Genomic DNA, 21,579 nt, shown 5'->3' on the forward strand with positions numbered 1-21,579 from the left:
AACTGTGTAAAACAAATAAACTGTATTTCCTGTCACTTTATGCTATGCTTGTTGAGGTTTGGTAAAAAAAAAAATGACATGAAAGTTGTATATGAATGAACTGTGTACTCTCTATCATTCATTTCAATGAACATTTTGATCACTTGATTTTGACAGAAAGCAACAAGACAGTGCATTTTGACAATGGACACCGTGGACTCTGTAAAGCCTGCTATCAGATGCTAAATCAGGTTAAAAGTTGCGCAATGTTTCTCTCATGGAGCCCCAGGCACTAGGGTATTTTGGTTTGCCTTTGAAAACCAGTGTGAGGCTTAGAATGACCTTAAACCCAAATATATTTTGCATAGGTACAGTACATGGTTAGCACTGCATTGTACATAGACAGTGTCATCTCATCACACTCGAAAACAGGCCACTAGAGATATAATTGTGTAGGTCTATATTCCTTTTGACATTTTCAGTTGTGTCAGTGACTCAGTGTGCCAGTAAAATGATTGGAAAAAAACTTCCCAAACCTTTTTTTGTTGTTGAGCGAATTAATAATATTTAATCCTTAGCTATTTGACACTGATGTGATGGACTGAAAGCAAGTTCATTTGAGTCATCCATCCTCTCAGCATTTGAACTCAGTCCAGGGGAGTGTAGGCCTGAACATCAATGCCTTGACGACAGGAGAGCCTGGAGTGATGTATCCATCGGAAGTGTGTGTCTCATGTCTGTTTACACTATACACTCTGACTAATAATATCTATCACACTTTATTATGTGTGGATGATTGAACATTTTGACACTTTTTAATTCATTTTAGCATAATCTTTGGCAGTGATGAAAGTGACACTTATTTTCTTTGTATGGTGCCCCTTTTGGGACACTGTATTACAACAAGTATTAAAATAGGATGTACAGTATTTTCAATATCCCTTTGTTAATAAAATGGACACCATTATCCAGTTGTCATAAACAAGCACATCCATTATCTGATATTGCCAGGCAGCCAAGAAAAGAAAATACACAGGACTTTGTTGATGCAAACACAACACTACCGTTTTACTGTAATACATCTTGGAGATAAAAACATCTTGGAGATGTTATAGATTCATTTAGACCCCCCCAATGAAGTCTATTAGACTTCCTGAGTACTTCAAAGCTAGTAACCATCTGAGGGTGCCATCTGAGGGTGTGCAGGAAGTTCTCCATCCTAATAGTCTCAGGAATGCATTAAAAACCCACAGCATCCGAGAGGAAGCCATCAAACTATTTCTCTGTTTACAGTTCACACCACTACAGACCTGCAGGGGAGTGGGCGCACGTGTATCCTAAGTCTCCTTCATAGGAAAACCATAGATACTAATCAATACAACTCTAGGAAAACCACAGAAAAAATAAATAAAACCACAACAGGTTGGGTACAGGATAGGTTGAGTGGGAGACCAGCAGAGTTGAAAGTCAATGAACCATGCTGGCAAGGAAGAAAGATTGTCGAGTGTCATAGAAGCATGACATCCTCAATAAAAGGTTGTTTGGCTCTGCAGTGGGAATTACAACCAATAATTAGCTGAGTGCTGGTACCCTGGTCTTGATGGTTCAGTGGCGGTCTGTAGCGAGGGAACAGGGGCTACTTATTTGAAAGCATGGTCCATAATGGATGTTTTCTTTTTTTTCTTGTTACAAAGGGTGTGTACGTGGTTGCATTTATGAATGCAATTTTATCATTACTGTTTGGCCAAAGAAATGTGCACTTTACAAATACAGTGTGTGCAACATACTGTATTTGATGTGTTGGTGTGACAATTCAGTAGCATTCAACTTTCCTTGGCCTAGCTGACTGAGCAAGCCTCCTCTCTCAGTCCAATAGCTGCTTTTCAAATTTGGGTTTCAGGCAGTCGGCATAATCCGAAAGCTTTGGCCAACGACAGCACATTATATGTGCCTTGGTAAACGTGCAGTACATGGGTATGTCTATCCCAGCGCCCTGCCTCTCTCGCTCTCTGTTTGGGATTACTATAAGTCCTTGGTGGGATATGTATAATTCCAAACACAGACAAAAAGCAGCAACATCACTTCTCTGGGCCAAACAAGTAAGCAGAGACACTGGGCCAGTATAGGTACAGGATAAACACTCTCTGGGAGACAATGATACCGCCATTCTCTCTGATGAAAATCCCCCACAACAAGATTGGTCCACGTCTCCAGAAGACGGCAAGAACAATGAAAACAGGAGTAGGAAGAAAACAAGCAATAGAACGTTAGATAAATAGGCCTGCTGCCATGTGGTAGGCTGCACTAGTATTCGCAAAGCAACATTCCCAATGCTCCTGTTCATGATATCCCATAAAGGCCAGCATACAGCCACACTATACTGAATGAAGTAGGGGAATGATATTTAGACTGATAGTGTTTGTGCGAATAGATGGCGTGCAGGGCATGGCTGCTTTAGTGTGTTTATGCTCGCGAGGTGTGTGTGTGTGCGAGCCAGCCATGTGTCAGTGATAGAGAGGCTAGATAAGTCTTATCAGCTGAGGTAACATCAGTGCGGGACCACCAGCGGAGGAGCGGTAACGTGTATCGACAGAAACCTCACAGGCTTGGGGCGGAAATGTGAACTATGATGAACGTTGACAGAGAGGATACAGGGTGCTGGCCAGCTACTGCCCAGAGACAAATCTACTGCACAAGGAGTTGGTGTATCAGATTGCAGTGTACTTGGAGACAACAGATGGCCTTTTCAATCTCTTTAAAAAAAATTATCATATAACTGGACAATCATCTAAATATTATAGTTTGTCTCTCGGCTTATGTTCTGATTGTAGATTTTGAACAGCAGCATATGCATGCTGAATTCACCTTCACTTTTCACCATAGCTGAGGGTCTACCGCCCCCTTCTGGGGGTTCTTGGTGTTGCTCTGTGTTTCACAGGCGGTACATGACCAATAGACAGACACACATAATTAGGTTAAGACCACTTGGCATTTGCATATAGGTTTGGAAGGTGAGGACGAGCCTGAGGTGATGCTCCTACATGCCAGTCTGGTTATTCAGCCAACCAGTCAACAGGACTGAAGAAAATGAGACAATAACACACTCAGTCTTTGTACATACATTATATTGAATTATTATTTTACAAACATATTTACAGTGGTGAGAGAAAATGAAATCCTGACATTGATTGGAAGAACTTTAGTTGAAGAGTTATGAAGCGGTGTTCAGTCGCGTGTGTGTTCTTGTGTGATAAAAGTGAAATGGGCTTGATAGCAGGTGTACAAACATCGGAAATAACTCAGTCAGGATGCCCACTACACTTCTACACCCAGATGCACACTCAGCTCTTGCAAAAGGCGGTCTCTCTCCAGCTCCAACAGGGAGATTTGAAAATTCTTCTCGCTCACCTCCTGCCAAAATAAAACATAAGAAAACAAAATAATAATAATCACCTAATCTACCCACCCACATGAATCTAAAGAACTGAAGTAGGATGCTTTAGTGCTAGGCTGTGAAATAAACAAGCCAGAACACCCGTTAGCTCTCCAAGACCAGGGTCGGAGATCAAGGATAAAGATACTAAAGGGGTTCTCTCTCACCTGTACCAGTACCGTGTTCTGCCACCGTAGCTCATTGTCTGATACCTCGACCCCGTCCCTCTTCAGAGAGGAGGGACAGCTGGTTACGTTGGGCTCAATCATCAGACTACCCAAAGATCCATTCACCCTCTGGATCTGAGACCTCAGGAGGCACGATGACACCCCCTGTACAGAGTGATGAGAAGTGATACGTTTAATATCAACTCTACGGTTTAACGAACTTGTTAGCTTGTAAAGACATATGCAGTTGAAGTCAGAAGTTTACATACACCTTAGCCAAATACATTTAAACTCAGTTCCACAATTCCTGACATTTAATCCTAGTAAAACTTCCCTGTTTTAGATTGGTTAGGATCACCACTTTATTTTAAGAATGTGAAATGTCAGAATAATAGTAGAGAGAATTATTTATTTCAGCTTTTATTTCTTTCATCACATTCCTAGTGGGTCAGAAGTTTACATACACTCAATTAGTATTTGATAGCATTTCCTTTAAATTGTTTAACTTGGGTCAAACGTTTTGGGTAGGCTTCCACAAGCTTCCCACAATAAGTTGGGTGAATTGTGGCCCATTCCTCCTGACAGAGCTGGTGTAACTGAGTCAGGTTTGTAGGCCTCCTTGCTCGCACACGCTTTTTCAGATCTGCCCACACATTTTTTATGGGATTGAGGTTAGGGCTTTGTGATGGCCACTCCAATACCTTGACTTTGTTGTCCTTAAGCCATTTTTCCACAACTTTGGAAGTATGCTTGGGGTCATTGTCCATTTGGAAGACCCATTTGCGACCAAGCTTTAACTTCCTGACTGAGGTCTTGAGATGTTGCTTCAATACATCCACAATCCTCATGATGCCATCTATTTTGTGAAGTGCACCAGTCCCTCCTGCAGCAAAGCACCCCCACAACATGATGCTGCCACCCCCGTCCTTCACAGTTGGGATGGTGTTCTTCGGCTTGCAAGCGTTCCTCTTTTTCCTCCAAACATAACGATTGTCATTATGGCCATACAGTTCTATTTTTGTTTCCTCAGACCAGAGGACATTTCTCCAAAAACTACAATCTTTGTCCCCATGGGCAGTTCCAAACCGTTGTCTGGCTTTTTTATGGTGGTTTTGGAGCAGTGGTTTCTTCCTTGCTGAGCGCCTTTCAGGTTATGTCGATATAGGACTCGTTTTACTGTGGATATAGATACTTTTGTACCTGTTTCCTCCAGCATCTTCACAAGGTCCTTTGCTGTTGTTCTGGGATTGATTTGCACTTTTCGCACCAAATTACGTTCATCTCTAGGAGACAGAATGTGTCTCCTTCCTGAGTCGTATGGCGGCTGCGTGGTCCCATGGTGTTTATACTTGCATTCTATTGTTTGTACAGATGAATGTGGTACTTTCAGGCATTTGGAAATTGCTCCCAAGGATGAACCAGACTTGTGGAGGTCTACAATTATTTTCTGAGGTCTTGGCTGATTTCTTTTGATTTTCCCATGATGTCAAGCAAAGAGGCACTAAGTATGAAGGTAGGCCTTGAAATACATCCACAGGTACACCTCCAATTGACTCAAATTATGTCAATTAGCCTATCAGAAGATTCTAAAGCCATGACATCCTTTTCTGAAATTTTCGAAGTTGGTTAAAGGCACAGTCAACTTAGTGTATGTAAACTTCTGACCCACTGGAAATGTGATACAGTGAATTGTAAGTTAAATAATCTGTCTGTAAACAATTGTTGGAAAAATTTATTTTGTCATGCATGAAGTAGATGTCCTAACCGACTTGCCAAAACTATCTCGCTCTCTTTTGACGAACATATCAAGACTGTTTCAAGGACAGCTTTTTTCCATCTATGTGACATTGCAAAAATCAGAAACTTTCTGTCCAAAAATTAATCCATGCTTTTGTCACTGCTAGGTTAGACTACTGCAATGCTCAACTTTCCGGCTACCAGGATAAAGCACTAAATAAACTTCAGTTAGTGCTAAACATGGCTGCTAGAATCTTGACTAGAAAAACATTTGATCATATTACTCCAGTGCTAGCCTCTCTACACTGGCTTCCTGTTAAGAGCTGATTTCAAGGTTTTATTGCTAACCTACAAAGCATTACATGGGCTTGCTCCTACCTATCTTTCCGATTTGGTCCTGCCGTACATACCTACACATATGCTACGGTCACAAGACGCAGGCCTCCTAACTGTCCCTAGAATTTATAAGCAAACAGATGCAGGCAGGGCTTTCTCCTATAGAGCTCCATTTTTATGGAATGGTCTGCCTACCCATGTGAGAGACGCAGACTCGGTCTAAACTTTTAAGTCTTTATTGAAGACTCATCTCTTCAGTAGGTCCTATGATTGAGTGTAGTCTGGCCCAGGAGTGTGAAGGTGAATGGAAAGGCACTGGAGCAATGAACCGCCCTTGCTGTCTCTGCCTGGCCGGTTCCCCTTTCTCCACTCTAACCCTATTACTGGGGCTGAGTCACTGGCTTACTGGTGCTCTTCCATGCCGTCCCTAGGAGGGGTGCGTCACTTGAGTGGGTTGAGTCACTGACGTGATCTTCCTGTCTGGGTTGGTGCCCCCCCTTGGGTTGTGCCGTGGCGGAGATCTTTGTGGGCTATACTCGGCCTTGTCTCAGGATGGTAAGTTGGTGGTTGAAGATATCCCTCTAGTGGTGTGGGGGCTGTGCTTTGGCAAAGTGGGTGGGGTTATATCCTGCCTGTTTGGCCCTGTATGAGGGTATCGTCGGACGGGGCCACAGTGTCTCCCGACCCCTCCTGTCTCAGCTTCCAGTATTTATGCTGCAGTAGTTTATGTGTCGGGGGGCTAGGGTCAGTCTGTTGTATCTGGAGTATTTCTCCTGTCTTCTCCGGTGTCCTGTGTGAATTTAATTCTCTCTAACTTTCTTTCTCTTTCTTTCTTTCTTTCTTTCTTTCTCTCTTTCGGAGGACCTGGGCCCTAGGACCATGCCTCAGGACTACCTGGCCTGATGACTCCTTGCTGTCCCCAGTCCACCTGGCTGTGCTGCTGCTCCAGTTTCAACTGTTCTATGGAACACTGACCTGTTCACCTGATGTGCTACCTGTCCCAGACCTGCTGTTTTCAACTCTCTAGAGACTGCAGGAGCGGTATAGATACTCTGAATGATTGGCTATGAAAAGCCAACTGACATTTACTCCTGAGGTGCTGACCTGTTGTACCCTCGACAACCACTGTGATTTTTTTATTTGACCCTGCTGGTCATCTATGAACATTTGAACATCTTGACCATGTTCTGTTATAATCTCCACTCGGCACAGCCAGAAGAAGACTGGCCACCCCTCATAGCCTGGTTCCTCTCTCGGTTTCTTCCTAGGTTCTGGCCTTTCTAGCCACCGTGCTTCTACACCTGCATTACTTGCTGTTTGGGGTTTTAGGCTGGTTTTCTGTACAGCACTTTGAGATATCAGCTGATGTAAGAAGGGCTTTATAAATACATTTGATTTGATTTGATTTAACAAGAAATGTGTGGAGTGGTTGAAAAACGGGTTTTAGTGACTCCAACCTAAGTGTATGTAAACTTCCGACTTCAACTGTATATACAGAATATTCAAGCTCAGCTTGAGTTTCCAAGGCATAAAATTCCCATTTAAAATTTTAGTTAGACTGCTCATTTTTTGTTTGGAGCCAACATGGAGAACAATTTGCGACGTTCTGTATCTCTGTCTATCTGTGTAAAACAATATCAACCTCACTGTAGTAACTCACCTCTCCTCCCCACACCTCTGCCCCAGCCCCGGTGCCCACGTTAGCCTGCCTGGATCTGTTGTCCTCCAGTCTATGTCGGTACCATAGTCGGGCTTGCTTCAGAACCTGCTGCCCGGCCCACAGAGAGTCCTGCTCCCTCTCCAAGTTCTTTAGCCTCTTAATCTGAGACAACAAGAAGTGAAATTTAGGCAACATTCAAGTTCAATTAGCTTTATTTTCCATATAGGAGATTTGTACTGGAAAATGAAGTTGGTAGAGCTACAAGTATGTTGTGTTGGATATGGAAATAAAGTGTAGATGAGTTGCCTACTACTGTGTGACTGGAATATTATCTTCAGGCTCTTGCCAGGAAGCTGTGAGGAGCTGGACAAAACATGTGGGAATTTGTCATCGGGGTGGCTGATGCAATGGAGTCCTGCTGCTCTGCCGTCGAAGACTAAACATGGATCTGTATCCATGAAACTATAACTACGTAATGAAACCAGGAGTGAATATAGTCATTTTAAGCAATGACAAAATGTAATAGTGTAGCCTTATGTGTGTAATGAAGCTCCAGATAGTACCTGGGGGGGTACTATGGCTGGTTGTCACTCAATACAAACTCAATACAATAGCTTGTGTTTACAACGTTTGGAATTGATTACCTCATTGTAACTCCCTCTCTCATTTCATGTTGAAACAGACACTGACTATCTATAATCACAACTACAGTTCTCTACATAATCCTATGGAAAATAAGACCATGTGAAATGCACACGACAGCATTCCTGTCTTGATACGCTCACTTTGGTAATATGCAGAACATACTGTACGGTCCAATAAGTCAGTCAGTCAGACATAGACACGTTGTGCACTCACGCCAGCATATTTTACCTATGAATCTGTCAAACTGAAGCCCCTGATAAGTATCAACACACACACACACACACACACACACACACACACACACACAGGTCTCACCCATAGGTAGAAGCGCAGGGCGTCAAGGCTGTAGAGGCTGCTCCGGAGAGGGATGATGACCATGGTGTAGGACGCAGGGGCTGGGCACTGAGGGTAGGCCATGGGAGAGCCTTACCTCTGCCAGCCCAACACAGCCCTTGTGCCCTGCACTGCCCTAACACAGCCCTACACACAGCCCTAGACTGTTCTACGTGGTCACACGTTGTCCTGCTCAATCCTACACAGCTCTACTCCTCGCTAAACAGCAGTACAGGCAGCTAGGGAACACAGCAGGCTTCGTCTGAACAGGACAGGAACAAATAGAGAGAATCCGAGAGAGAGAGAGAGAGAGAGGGTGTGAACAAGAGTGGAAAAGAGGCATGGGTAGTGAACTATATAGTGCCCTGGGGCAAGGTAATGAAAAATTCCACGTGTCATTGCCATGACTGGCTTATTGACAGATCCACCAGAGGGGACTGAACAAGGCAATGAAAAAAAAGATGGCAGCGACAGAAAACAGAAAACAGGAATTGGAAAAGTGAGCCTGGGGTATTTTTTGACTGGGGGGGGGGATGACACAGGCATGGAGATAGCAGCCTCTTCCCCCTGCTCCACACACTACATCAAAAACATTCCCTATTGAAACAGAGGAGTACAGACTGAATGGCTGTAGCCATGCCGTGAAGAGTTATCCCTAGTTTCAGGCAAACAGTTTCGGGTTTGTTCTGTTCCAACATGTTATGGAATGTGACTGCACTTGAGCATAGAGATCACACAATGCAAAGTATCATAAAGGAGTGTACAGGTATGTACAGTACGCTTAGGTCATTGACTGCTGTCAAACGAGACTGACGAAAAGCTTGAGGCTTATGATTCTGCACTCTTAGAATAAAGGGTGACAAAAGGGCTCTTTGGCTGTCCCAATAGGATAACCTTTTTTGGTTCCAGGTAGAATCATTTTGGGTTTCATGTCGTACCCTCTGTGGAAAGGATTCTACATGGAACCCAAAACGGTTCTATTTGGAACCAAAAGGGTTCTACCTGGAACCAATGAGGGTTCCTCAAAGGATTATCCTATGTGGACCGCCAAAGAAACCTTTTAGGTTCAAGATAGCCCTTTGTTTCTGAGAGTTTATACTAGTATACATTACATTAAAAACAAAAGGTTGTTTTGAATGTGTCAATTTGTTTCTGAGAGCCTGGTAAGCCTGGTTTAAATATGCAGAATACACTGTTCATACACAGTCTGAACAGAGCAAATTGACACGGCACGCAACACGCTGTCACTCCCATAGAGAAGAAAATCTATGATTACTGCAGATGCCCATAGAGAAGAAAATCTATGATTACTGCAGATGCCCATAGAGAAGAAAATCTATGATTACTGCAGATGCCCATAGAGAAGAAAATCTATGATTACTGCAGATGCCCATAGAGAAGAAAATCTATGATTACTGCAGATGCCCATAGAGAAGAAAATCTATGATTGCTGCAGATGCCCATAGAGAAGAAAATCTATGATTGCCGCAGATGCCCCCTGGCAAAATGTAACCTTGGTCCAAATGTAACCATGGCACAGAGAGCGGTTAGGCCCCATTTTGTTTTTACAAGGGTCAAGACAATGTAACCTACTGTGAAAGCACTTCAATCGAAATCTCCTCTTAGTGTCATTTAAATGATATGTTGAGAGATTGACAGCTCCATGACTACAGCAAGGGAATGTGTAAACAGGCTAATTCAGACAAGGAATGCTACAGCAACTAGAACTATATGTTTCCAATTTTCAAGAGGGTTTGGTACAAAAAAAGAATGTCCTGGTTCCTCCCTATACCATACATAGAGTCAATGGGCCCCTCCCAATGGGCCCCTCCCTTCCATTTGCTCGTCAGATGTCGGTGGAAAATGCAGTGAAGCATTGCGTCCAGCAGATAGAGATAAAGCTACTTGTTGTAACGGTAGTGCCTGTTCACTGCTGGTAGCAGCTAGTTCACAGATTCCGTTTTCAAATTTTCTAAACAAAGTTGTACCCTTTTACAACCACTTGGGGGCAGTACAAGAGTACAATTCAGTGCAGTCTGGTTCAGTTGGTTCAATGCCAATCTAAGATTTCCCAGGGCAAAACAAAACGTCTCAGGAAGACTTGTTCTGGAGATCTCGAGGACGGGGTCTTTAATCTCCAACTCACATAACATAATCCTAAAACTAAAATCAACCAGAGTCAGTCTAGATCAAAATAACAAGGAATAAGCTGACACGTCATTGGGCCATGCTCTAAAATCTTTGAAATGTCAGGCTAAAGAGAACCCTTGACTTTGTGCCAAGCTATGTGCTGTAGGATTCCAGCAAGATAAACAAAATAACTCTGGTCAGCACCATAGAAAAGTTTAGCGTACACAGATTTGCAGATGTTATCGCAGGTGCAGCGAAAAGCTTGGGTTTCTAGCACCAACAGTGTAGTAATACCTAGCAATACAAGACAATATACACATAGTATAAAAATCTAAAAAGAAAGAAATTAAGAAATTACAGAACGAGCAATGTCAGAGTCCGGAATATACAGTGTATATATACACACTACCGTTATGTAACGGCTGTCTTCTGTAGAAATGGACCAAGGCGCAGCAGGTATGTGAATACTCATCTTTAATTAAAATAAAGGAGTAGAGCATCCACTTAACAATTCAAACAAAGTGACAACAGCTATAGTTCTGCAGGCTAGAAACGCAGTGCAAAAAACAACCACCCACAACCCCAAAGAAAAACACACACACCTATATAGGACTTCCAATCAAAGGCAACTATACACACCTGCCTTCAATTGGAAGTCCCAATCATCCACCCAACATTTAACCAACACAAACATGCCACGTCCTGACCCAACTACACCCTCTACTGGTCAGGACGTGACACGTTAAAAAGTTTGGGGTCACTTAGAAATGTCCTTGTTATTGAAAGAAAAGCAATTTTTTGGTCCATTAAAATGAATTAAAATCGATCAGAAACACAGTGTAATGTTGTAAATGACTATTGTAGCTGGAAACGGCTGATGTTTAATCTAATATCTACATAGGCGTACAGAGGCCCATTATCAGCAACCATCACTCCTGTGTTCCAATGGCACATTGTGTTAGCTAATCCAAGTTTATAATTTTAAAAGGCTAATTGATTGTTAGAAAACCCTTTTGCAATTATGTTAGCACAGCTGAAAACTGTGGTCCTGATTAAAGAAGCAATAAAACTGTCCTTCTTTAGACTAGTTGAGTATCTGGAGCATCAGCATTTGTGGATTTGATTACAGGCTCAAAATGACCAGAAACAAAGACATTTCTTCTGAAACTCGTCAGTCTATTCTTGTTCTGAGAAATGAAGGCTATTCCATGCGAGAAATTGCCAAGAAACTGAAGATCTCGTACAACGCTGTGTACTACTCCCTTCACAGAACAGCGCAAACTGTCTCTAACCAGAATAGAAAGAGGAGTGGGAGGCCCCGTGCACAACTGAGCAAGAGGACAAGTACATTAGAGTGTCTAGTTTGAGAAACAGATGACAAGTCCTCAACTGGCAGCTTCATTAAATAGTACTTGCAAAACACCAGTCTCAATGTCAACAGTGAAGAGGCGACTCTGGGATGCTGGCCTTCTAGGCAGAGTTGCAAAGAAAAATTCATATCTCAGACTGGCCAATAAAAATAAAATATTAAGATGTGCAAAAGAACAGACACTGGACAGAGGAACTCTGCCAAGAAGCCCATCATCCCGGAGTCACCTCTTCACTGTTGATGTTGAGACTGGTGTTTTGCGGGTACTATTTAATGAAGCTGCCAGTTGAGGACTTGTGAGGGGTCTGTTTCTCAAACTAGACACTCTAATGTACTTGTCCTCTTGTCGTCGTACCCCCCACCAGTTTTATCATTGGAATGTGATACATAACGAGGCAATGGTTATTTTCCTGGCACCACTCCGCCAGGGCCCTCAACCTCCTCCCTGTAGGCGGTCTCGTCAATGTTGACAATCAGGCCTACCACTGTTATGTCGTCAGAAAACTTGGCGATTCATTTGGAGATCTGCGTTGCCACGCAGTCATGGGTGAACAAGGAGTACAGGAGGGGGCTGAGCACGCACCCCTGTGGGGTCCCCTTGTTGAGGATCAGCATGGCGGAAAACACCCCTAATTAAATCATAGCCTCAGGGCTTAAACAGTTCTCTCTTGCCCTAAAGCAAAGATAAAAACAGGAGTATGAAACTCAAACTGTCTTGATGATGACTTATCCTTTGTTTGCTTTTTCTCTGTCTGTTCTACTTTACTTGTTACCAAACATTATTATTACCAAACCCCAAAAGTTTTAAACGTGCTATTTGTTGATGATTGCTAATGCATTAGCACTGTAACACACCACTACTCCCAAAGCACTCATCATAGTAGCGACATCTGTCCACTACCTCTACTTGGTGATTTAGAATGGGCCCCTGCTTCCTGTACAGCTCTCTCAAACAAGCACAAACAGTTTCCAAACATAAATACACACAAGCAACCACAGAGGCATGCACACCCGTGCACACATACATGCCATTGGTCAACCCCGCAAGGACCTATCTGATCTTGAATCCCCAGTCAGTTCCGACGACTGTTGACTGGCGGGCAGCTCCGACGACTGTTGACTGGCGGGCAGCTCCGACGACTGTTGACTGGCGGGCAGCTCCGACGACTGTTGACTGGCGGGCAGCTCCGACGACTGTTGACTGGCGGGCAGCTCCGACGACTGTTGACTGGCGGGCAGCTCCGACGACTGTTGACTGGCGGGCAGCTCCGACGACTGTTGACTGGCGGGCAGCTCTGACGACTGTTGACTGGCGGGCAGCTCTGGTGACTGTTGACTGGCGGGCAGCTCTGGTGACTGTTGACTGGCGGGCAGCTCTGATGACGACTGTTGACTCCTGATGCGTGGGGCAGGTATTGGACGTACCAGCCTGGAGACACGCACCTCCATGCTAGTGTGTCTAGCGGGAAACACCGGACCGAAAGGGCGCACTGGCGGTCTTGAGTGCAGGGTTGGCATCATCCCTTCCGGCTCGATGCTCCCCTTGCCCTGGCACCTGCGGGGCGCTGGTACTGGGCGAAGTGGGCTGTGCGTCCGTATAGGCGAAATGGTGCGCACCTCAGCGTAACATGACGCCCTCCACCTCGTACGCACCTCCCTGTAGTCACGGGTAGCTGGCTTACGGCTCTTCCCTGGCCTGGCCAAACTACCCGTGTGCCCCCCCCAAAAAAAATCTTGGGGCTGCCTCTCGGGTTCCCTTAGCTCCCTTAACTTGTCCGCCCAGAATTTTCTTTCGTCCTGCCAGGTCCATGCCTCCATTTTCTTCTCCTGTGGCTTCCTCCTCTTCTGCTGCTTGGTCCTTTGGTGGGTGGTTCTGTAACGGCTGTCTTCTGTAGAAATGGACCAAGGCGCAGCAGGTATGTGAATACTCATCTTTAATTAAAATAAAGGAGTAGAGCATCCACTTAACAATTCAAACAAAGTGACAACAGCTATAGTTCTGCAGGCTAGAAACGCAGTGCAAAAAACAACCACCCACAACCCCAAAGAAAAACACACACACCTATATAGGACTTCCAATCAAAGGCAACTATACACACCTGCCTTCAATTGGAAGTCCCAATCATCCACCCAACATTTAACCAACACAAACATGCCACGTCCTGACCCAACTACACCCTCTACTGGTCAGGACGTGACACGTTAAAAAGTTTGGGGTCACTTAGAAATGTCCTTGTTATTGAAAGAAAAGCAATTTTTTGGTCCATTAAAATGAATTAAAATCGATCAGAAACACAGTGTAATGTTGTAAATGACTATTGTAGCTGGAAACGGCTGATGTTTAATCTAATATCTACATAGGCGTACAGAGGCCCATTATCAGCAACCATCACTCCTGTGTTCCAATGGCACATTGTGTTAGCTAATCCAAGTTTATAATTTTAAAAGGCTAATTGATTGTTAGAAAACCATTTTGCAATTATGTTAGCACAGCTGAAAACTGTGGTCCTGATTAAAGAAGCAATAAAACTGTCCTTCTTTAGACTAGTTGAGTATCTGGAGCATCAGCATTTGTGGATTTGATTACAGGCTCAAAATGACCAGAAACAAAGACATTTCTTCTGAAACTCGTCAGTCTATTCTTGTTCTGAGAAATGAAGGCTATTCCATGCGAGAAATTGCCAAGAAACTGAAGATCTCGTACAACGCTGTGTACTACTCCCTTCACAGAACAGCGCAAACTGTCTCTAACCAGAATAGAAAGAGGAGTGGGAGGCCCCGGTGCACAACTGAGCAAGAGGACAAGTACATTAGAGTGTCTAGTTTGAGAAACAGATGACAAGTCCTCAACTGGCAGCTTCATTAAATAGTACTTGCAAAACACCAGTCTCAATGTCAACAGTGAAGAGGCGACTCTGGGATGCTGGCCTTCTAGGCAGAGTTGCAAAGAAAAATTCATATCTCAGACTGGCCAATAAAAATAAAATATTAAGATGTGCAAAAGAACAGACACTGGACAGAGGAACTCTGCCAAGAAGCCCATCATCCCGGAGTCACCTCTTCACTGTTGATGTTGAGACTGGTGTTTTGCGGGTACTATTTAATGAAGCTGCCAGTTGAGGACTTGTGAGGGGTCTGTTTCTCAAACTAGACACTCTAATGTACTTGTCCTCTTGTCGTCGTACCCCCCACCAGTTTTATCATTGGAATGTGATACATAACGAGGCAATGGTTAATTTCCTGGCACCACTCCGCCAGGGCCCTCAACCTCCTCCCTGTAGGCGGTCTCGTCAATGTTGACAATCAGGCCTACCACTGTTATGTCGTCAGAAAACTTGGCGATTCATTTGGAGATCTGCGTTGCCACGCAGTCATGGGTGAACAAGGAGTACAGGAGGGGGCTGAGCACGCACCCCTGTGGGGTCCCCTTGTTGAGGATCAGCATGGCGGAAAACACCCCTAATTAAATCATAGCCTCAGGGCTTAAACAGTTCTCTCTTGCCCTAAAGCAAAGATAAAAACAGGAGTATGAAACTCAAACTGTCTTGATGATAACTTATCCTTTGTTTGCTTTTTCTCTGTCTGTTCTACTTTACTTGTTACCAAACATTATTATTACCAAACCCCAAAAGTTTTAAACGTGCTATTTGTTGATGATTGCTAATGCATTAGCACTGTAACACACCACTACTCCCAAAGCACTCATCATAGTAGCGACATCTGTCCACTACCTCTACTTGGTGATTTAGAATGGGCCCCTGCTTCCTGTACAGCTCTCTCAAACAAGCACAAACAGTTTCCAAACATAAATACACACAAGCAACCACAGAGGCATGCACACCCGTGCACACATACATGCCATTGGTCAACCCCGCAAGGACCTATCTGATCTTGAATCCCCAGTCAGTCCTCCAGTGTAATAGAACTCACTGAGGGTCTCTTTAACAGAGGTATAATTTAAACATTATTCTGGAGCAGATAGCTAGACGTCTCCTACTCAGCCCTGCTCACTGCTCAAGGCCCATTGTTCCAGAGAGTAGGTCCGTGGAGTCCTACACACACACCCCATGTAATGACCTTGACTACTCAAGGTGAAGTGAGCAGTGAAGCGAGCCATGAGACAGAAGGGGCGCAGTCTGGGAAGGGAAGAATCTTTCTCTTTCTCTCTTCTCTCTCTCGCTTTGTCTCTCCCTCTCTCTCCTTCAGTCAGGTTCATAAGATCAGACTCACTCCAGACCAGAGCAATTTGAATGGTGATGAGCCCACTTTACCCAGTCACCATCAACACCCCAGCTCCCTTAGCAATTGAGCGGACCCCAGCACAGGGTCTCTCTGCCCCCCCTCCCTTATGTTTCCCCTTACAGGAGACACTCAGTTATCTGGACGTATTCTCTCTTACTTTAACACGGGTGTCAAACTCATTCCATGGAGGTCCTAGTGTCTGCTGTTTTTTGGGGGGTTTCCCTTTCAATTAAGACCTGGACAACCAGGAGAGTTCTTTACTAATTAGTGATCTTAACGAACCAATCAAGTACATGGGAGGAGCGAAAACCTGCCGACACCCGGGCCCTCCGTGGGATGAGTTTGACACATGCTATAACCCATAAAACCTCACCATCACTGCTGTCCAGCAGTTCGAGTAAACTCCATCCAGCTGGAAGAGAGAGTGTCCTTGCTAGTTGCATGCACAACCTCACTCACGTATACTCACACGCTTACACATTCACAAGCAGGCCTGGGCCCTATACACTATGACCAGATGTAAACCAGATGGGGTCCAGATGAAGATAAGGATAAAAACACACCATAGGAATCATAACAGCATTTCACCTTATATCCAAAAGACAATGAACAGACATGCTATTCAAGGCTAGTACGCGTGAGAGCATTTGGGTCTGAAATGTACAAATGTCGCCGAAAACTTTACCTTAAGTGTGTTGGATTACATAGGTAAAGTAGAAAATGGACTATTGGTTTAGGGTGTCATTAAGAGAGGGCTAGAGAGTCACTTCCCATCATGCACATACGTTGGGAAGAAAACAAAGGATATAGTTATCTACTTGGCCCACCGACACAGATATATTTACTGGAAAAACACCTTTCAAAGAGCAGGGACCTCATCACCTTAAACCACAGACACACTGAAAATAACAGATGACTCGGTACACTAAGTACAGACACACACACACCTGTATACAGTGCATTCGGAAAGTATTCCGACCCCTTGACTTTTTCCACATTTTGTTACGTTACAGACTTATTCTAAAATGGATTAAAAAGTTTTCCCCCCCTCATCAATCTACACACAAAACCCCATAATGACAAAGCAAAAGCAGGTTTTTAGACACTTTACAAATGTATAAAACCAAAAAAATTGAAATATAAATTTATGTAAGTATTCAGACCCTTTACTCAGTACTTTGTTAAAGCACCTTTGGCAGTGATTACAGACTTGAGTGTTCTAGTCCCTGCCACTGAAAAACATCCCCACAGCATGATGCTGCCACCAAAGTGCTTCACTGTTGGTATGGTGCCAGGTTTCCTCCAGATGTGAAGCTTGGCATTCAGGCCAAAGAGTTCAATCTTGGTTTCATCAGACCAGAGAATCTTGTTTCTCATGGTCTGAGAGTCTTTAGGTGCTTTTTGGCAAACGCCAAGTGAGCTGTCATGTGCCTTTTACTGAGGAGTGGCTTCCATCTGGTCACTCTACCATAAAAGCCTGATTGGTGGAGTGCTGCAGAGATGGTTGTCCTTCTGGAATTTTCTCCCATATCCACAGAGGAACTCTGAAGCCATGTCATAATGACCATCGGGTTCTTGGTCACCTCCCTGACCAATGACCTTCTCTCCCGATTGCTCAGTTTGGCCTTGTGGCCAGCTCTAGGAAGAGTCTTGGTGGTTCCAAACTTCTTCCATTTAAGAATGATGGAGGCCACTGCGTTCTTGGGTACCTTCAATGCTGCAGAATGTTTTTGGTACCCTTCCCCAGATCTGTGCCTCGATACAATCATATCTCGGAGCTCTATGGACAATTCCTTCAACCTCATGGCTTGGTTTTTGCTCTGACATGCAATGTCAACTGTGGGACCTTATAAAGACCGGTGTGTGCCTTTCCAAATCATGTCCAATCAATTGAATTTTCCACAGTTGGACTCCAATCAAGTTGTAGAAACATCTCAAGGATGATAAATGGAAACAGGATGCACCTGAGCTCAATTTTGAGTCTCATAGCAAAGGGTCTGAATACTTAAGTAAATCATGTATTTATGTTTTTATGTTTAATAAATTAGCAAAAATGTCTAAAAACCTGTTTTTGCTTTGTCATTATGGGGTATTGTGTCTAGATTGATGAAGATTTTTTTTTCTTCATACATTTTAGAACAAGGCTGTAATGTCACAAAATGTGGAAAAAGTCAAGGGGTCTGAATACTTTCCGAATCCACTGTATACTGTATCTAGAAATGTCTATACTGTATCTATACACACACGAGCACGCACACACACACATACACGCACAAAAGCCCATACGTAGCTCACTCCAAAGGAAGAGATTGAAATTGAAAGTCTGCGCTCTACACCACAGAACCTCCCAGCCCCCCAACAAACAGTCCTCCCAGCCCCCCAAAAAACAGTCCTCCCAGCCCCCCAACAAACAGTCCTCCCAGCCCCCCAAAAAACAGTCCTCCCAGCCCCCCAACAAACAGTCCTCCCAGCCCCCCAAAAAACAGTCCTCCCAGCCCCCCCAAAAAACAGTCCTCCCAGCCCACCAACAAACAGTCCTCCCAGCCCCCCAAAAACAGTCCTCCCAGCCCCCCAAAAAACAGTCCTAAGCACCAGGCCTGGCCTTTCCAGGCACAGTTCATCTTAAACCAGTTCACCCTGAAATTGTACTCCCCCAGTGCACCCCCTGACAATATCCAGCTGCTGCACTCTCTCCCTCTCCAACCTACCCCCCTGCACCCCCACCGATCCCCACTCACCCCCCATGAAATTGAACCCAGTCCCCCTCTCCCCTCTTCCCCCACCTGTAACTCCTACAGCTGGAGGACTACTACTCCCCTACTGGCACCTCCTTTCCCCTCCTTTACTTGAGCATGGTGGAGGTTGGAGGTATGGGGGGGGGGGTCTTGCTGCTTGTTATTGCCGTTCCATTATTGCTCTGCACAGCTTGGGTTGCAATATATCCTACGTGGCTGAATGTTGAGGGAGTATGATATTGAGCCTTGGGGAGACAGAAAATGAGTGGTAGTAGTACTCTTATATTTTCAATTAATCGACGGTAGCAGCAGGCATGTCACTACTGGAATCTGACAGCTTGCCTCCCTTCTTTCCCTGCAGCCAAAGTCTGATGATGTGGTATCACTATCAGGACCACACAAGAGCCAGCAAAGGCAGTGAATGTCCTAATTTATAGGACAATCTTGAGAATTTCCTGAAAATAGTGTGCATTTTAAAATAGCATTTTAATAATATGGGGTGCCCTGAATTGCTGACAACCAACAAATGAAACCCCATGTGCTTCTGATACTAGCATGTGGGACATACTGTATGGTCTCCATGAGCATATAAACGTATACTTTCTGTAGTATCTGTGAGCCTTGGTTAATTCTGTCAGAAGGGCATATGAAACCCCCTACACGTGTGAACTGAGGTCCTTCTCTCTGTGGTTCTCCGCTTCCTCTTACTATAAACTTCCTGTAGAAATGAAACTGTGAACTGTGCCCTCTGCAGTGCCTCCTACGATACATGTGCACATTTACCATCTTGGGGCATATAAGCCTGCAAGTATTTCATTTCAGAGTTTCCTCACACCCAGAAGCCCATTGACAAGATTTGTCCCTTTTTTTTCCATTAAGAAAATTGTTCCACATCCTGAGTTTGACAAATAGGATTCAGTGTTGGATATTATTGTAATGATAGCGGAAAAGTATCTGATTTCTGTAGTGTTTTTACAAGACCAATACATATTTATGAGATTATTCTAAAACATTTTAAATGTCAAACCAATGATAGCTATTTTTAGATTATATGATTATCATCCAACACAATACATAATAGGGCCTACTCAACCATATAATACAATGTACTTTGTGCCAGTTAGGGTATTGGCTGTTGTGCTAAGTGTATGTTTCTAAAGGGCCTGCACTCTGTAGACAACATGGGTCAAGGTGCTAATAGACAAATGTGCTGTCCTTAGCAATGTGCTGTCCTTAGCAGTTAAATTATATTGTAGACAGACAGGAGGATTAAAGACTGGCCTGGAGAACAATAGATAGACAGTAAATAAGGACAGGGTCAAAGGGAAAACAATGGAGGGACACATTTCCCACAAACACTGAGAAGCATCATTGTCTGTTGATGATCATCCAAACTTTACAGTGTATACAAACCGCTATGCAGCAGGATTGGGCTCAAATCCAATTGAATTTGAATTCAAATTCCCAAAATGTTACAACTTTTGAGATGAATAGCTTCTCATTTACAGTCAATTAAGAAGCCATTAAAAATAGATGCCCCTTTTTCAATCATTTAATTTTCATTTCAGTTTGCTTCCTGAATTGACTGCCTTTAATTCTAATTGAGCCCAACCCCGCTATGCACAAAGACTGATTTGTTCTTCAAGGTACCAGCTGAATTCAGAGAGTCGTGGGCACTGTCATGGGCACGTTCTCAAGAGTAGGAACAGTCAGTGAGTGAGTCAACCCATTACTCTGTCATAATACAATCGTCACCATGACAGAGTTGGAATCAAATGGAGACGCCCAGTTATTCTCTTTTGGAAGAATCCTGCCTAACCCTTATTTGACAATGTGCAACTAACAAAATGCACTCTAACCAAAGACTATATCTCAAACACATCCTTGCCAACTCTACAGATCATACTTATCTGTGTTTTAAACTCATCTTTTGGGGGGGGTGAGAGATAGGTGAAGAGGGGAGAAGGCCTGGCCTGCCAGCTATGTATTATGATAATACTACCACCAGAAAAGTTGGCATCAAAGCTCCAGAAAATATAGTAGGCCTACGTTAAGTTTAGCAGAGTACAATGCAGTACAATCAACTTCAGAGTCAAATGTTCAAAAGTGACCTCTAGTTGCCATGTTTGGGTTGCCAATATCCAATTCAGTGGGAAAGTGATGCTGTATGTCTTTACGTCAGCTGATGTATAAATAGCAATAGCCGTTGGTCTGGAAACCTGGAACAACCTCAGCTCAGACTGAGGAGTGGTGTTGGGTGTTGGCCCCTGAACAAACAGTCCCTATGATGTCACCCCACAGCCATGCAAGAATGACAGAACCTATGTAATAATTGAAAGAGGAGAAAGGACCTATGAGGAAGGGGATCCACTGGTATGTAATAAAGATACAAGGAATGAGATATTACTTTAATAGTGATACCATATACACTACCATTCAAAAGTTTGGGGTCACTTAGACATTTCCTTGAAAAGCACATTTTTTTGTGCATTAAAATAACATCAGATTGATCAGAAATACAGTGTAGATTTTGTTGATGTTGTAAATGACTATTGTAGTTGGAAACGGCTGATTCTTAATGGAATATCTACATAGGCGTACGGAGGCCCATTATCAGCAACCATCACTCCTGTGTTCCAATGGCATGTTGTGTTAGCTAATCCAAGTTTATCATTTTAATTGATCATTAGAAAACCCTTTTGCAATTATGTTAGCACGGATGAAAACTGTTGTCCTGATTAAAGAAGCAATAAAACTGGCCTTCTTTAGACTAGTTGAGTATCTGGCGCATCAGCATTTGTGGGTTTGATTAC

The 21,579-nt window shown here is 43.7% G+C and overlaps 1 protein-coding gene across 1 annotated transcript; it reads right to left on the reverse strand.

Annotated features, from left to right (window-relative positions):
* Positions 1-3,087: 3,087 nt before the first annotated feature.
* LOC106609235 (suppressor APC domain-containing protein 1) lies at positions 3,088-8,603 on the reverse strand. The gene is made up of 4 exons (XM_014207788.2): positions 8,273-8,603; positions 7,313-7,474; positions 3,580-3,744; positions 3,088-3,390 (listed from the first exon to the last, which is right to left on the reverse strand). Exons 1-4 carry the CDS (start codon positions 8,372-8,374, stop codon positions 3,295-3,297), a joined length of 525 nt encoding a protein of 174 aa, XP_014063263.2. The 5' UTR covers positions 8,375-8,603; the 3' UTR covers positions 3,088-3,294.
* Positions 8,604-21,579: the final 12,976 nt, after the last annotated feature.

Source organism: Salmo salar, chromosome ssa07, assembly GCF_905237065.1.
Source record: "Salmo salar chromosome ssa07, Ssal_v3.1, whole genome shotgun sequence".
In the NCBI taxonomy this organism is placed as follows: domain Eukaryota; kingdom Metazoa; phylum Chordata; class Actinopteri; order Salmoniformes; family Salmonidae; genus Salmo; species Salmo salar.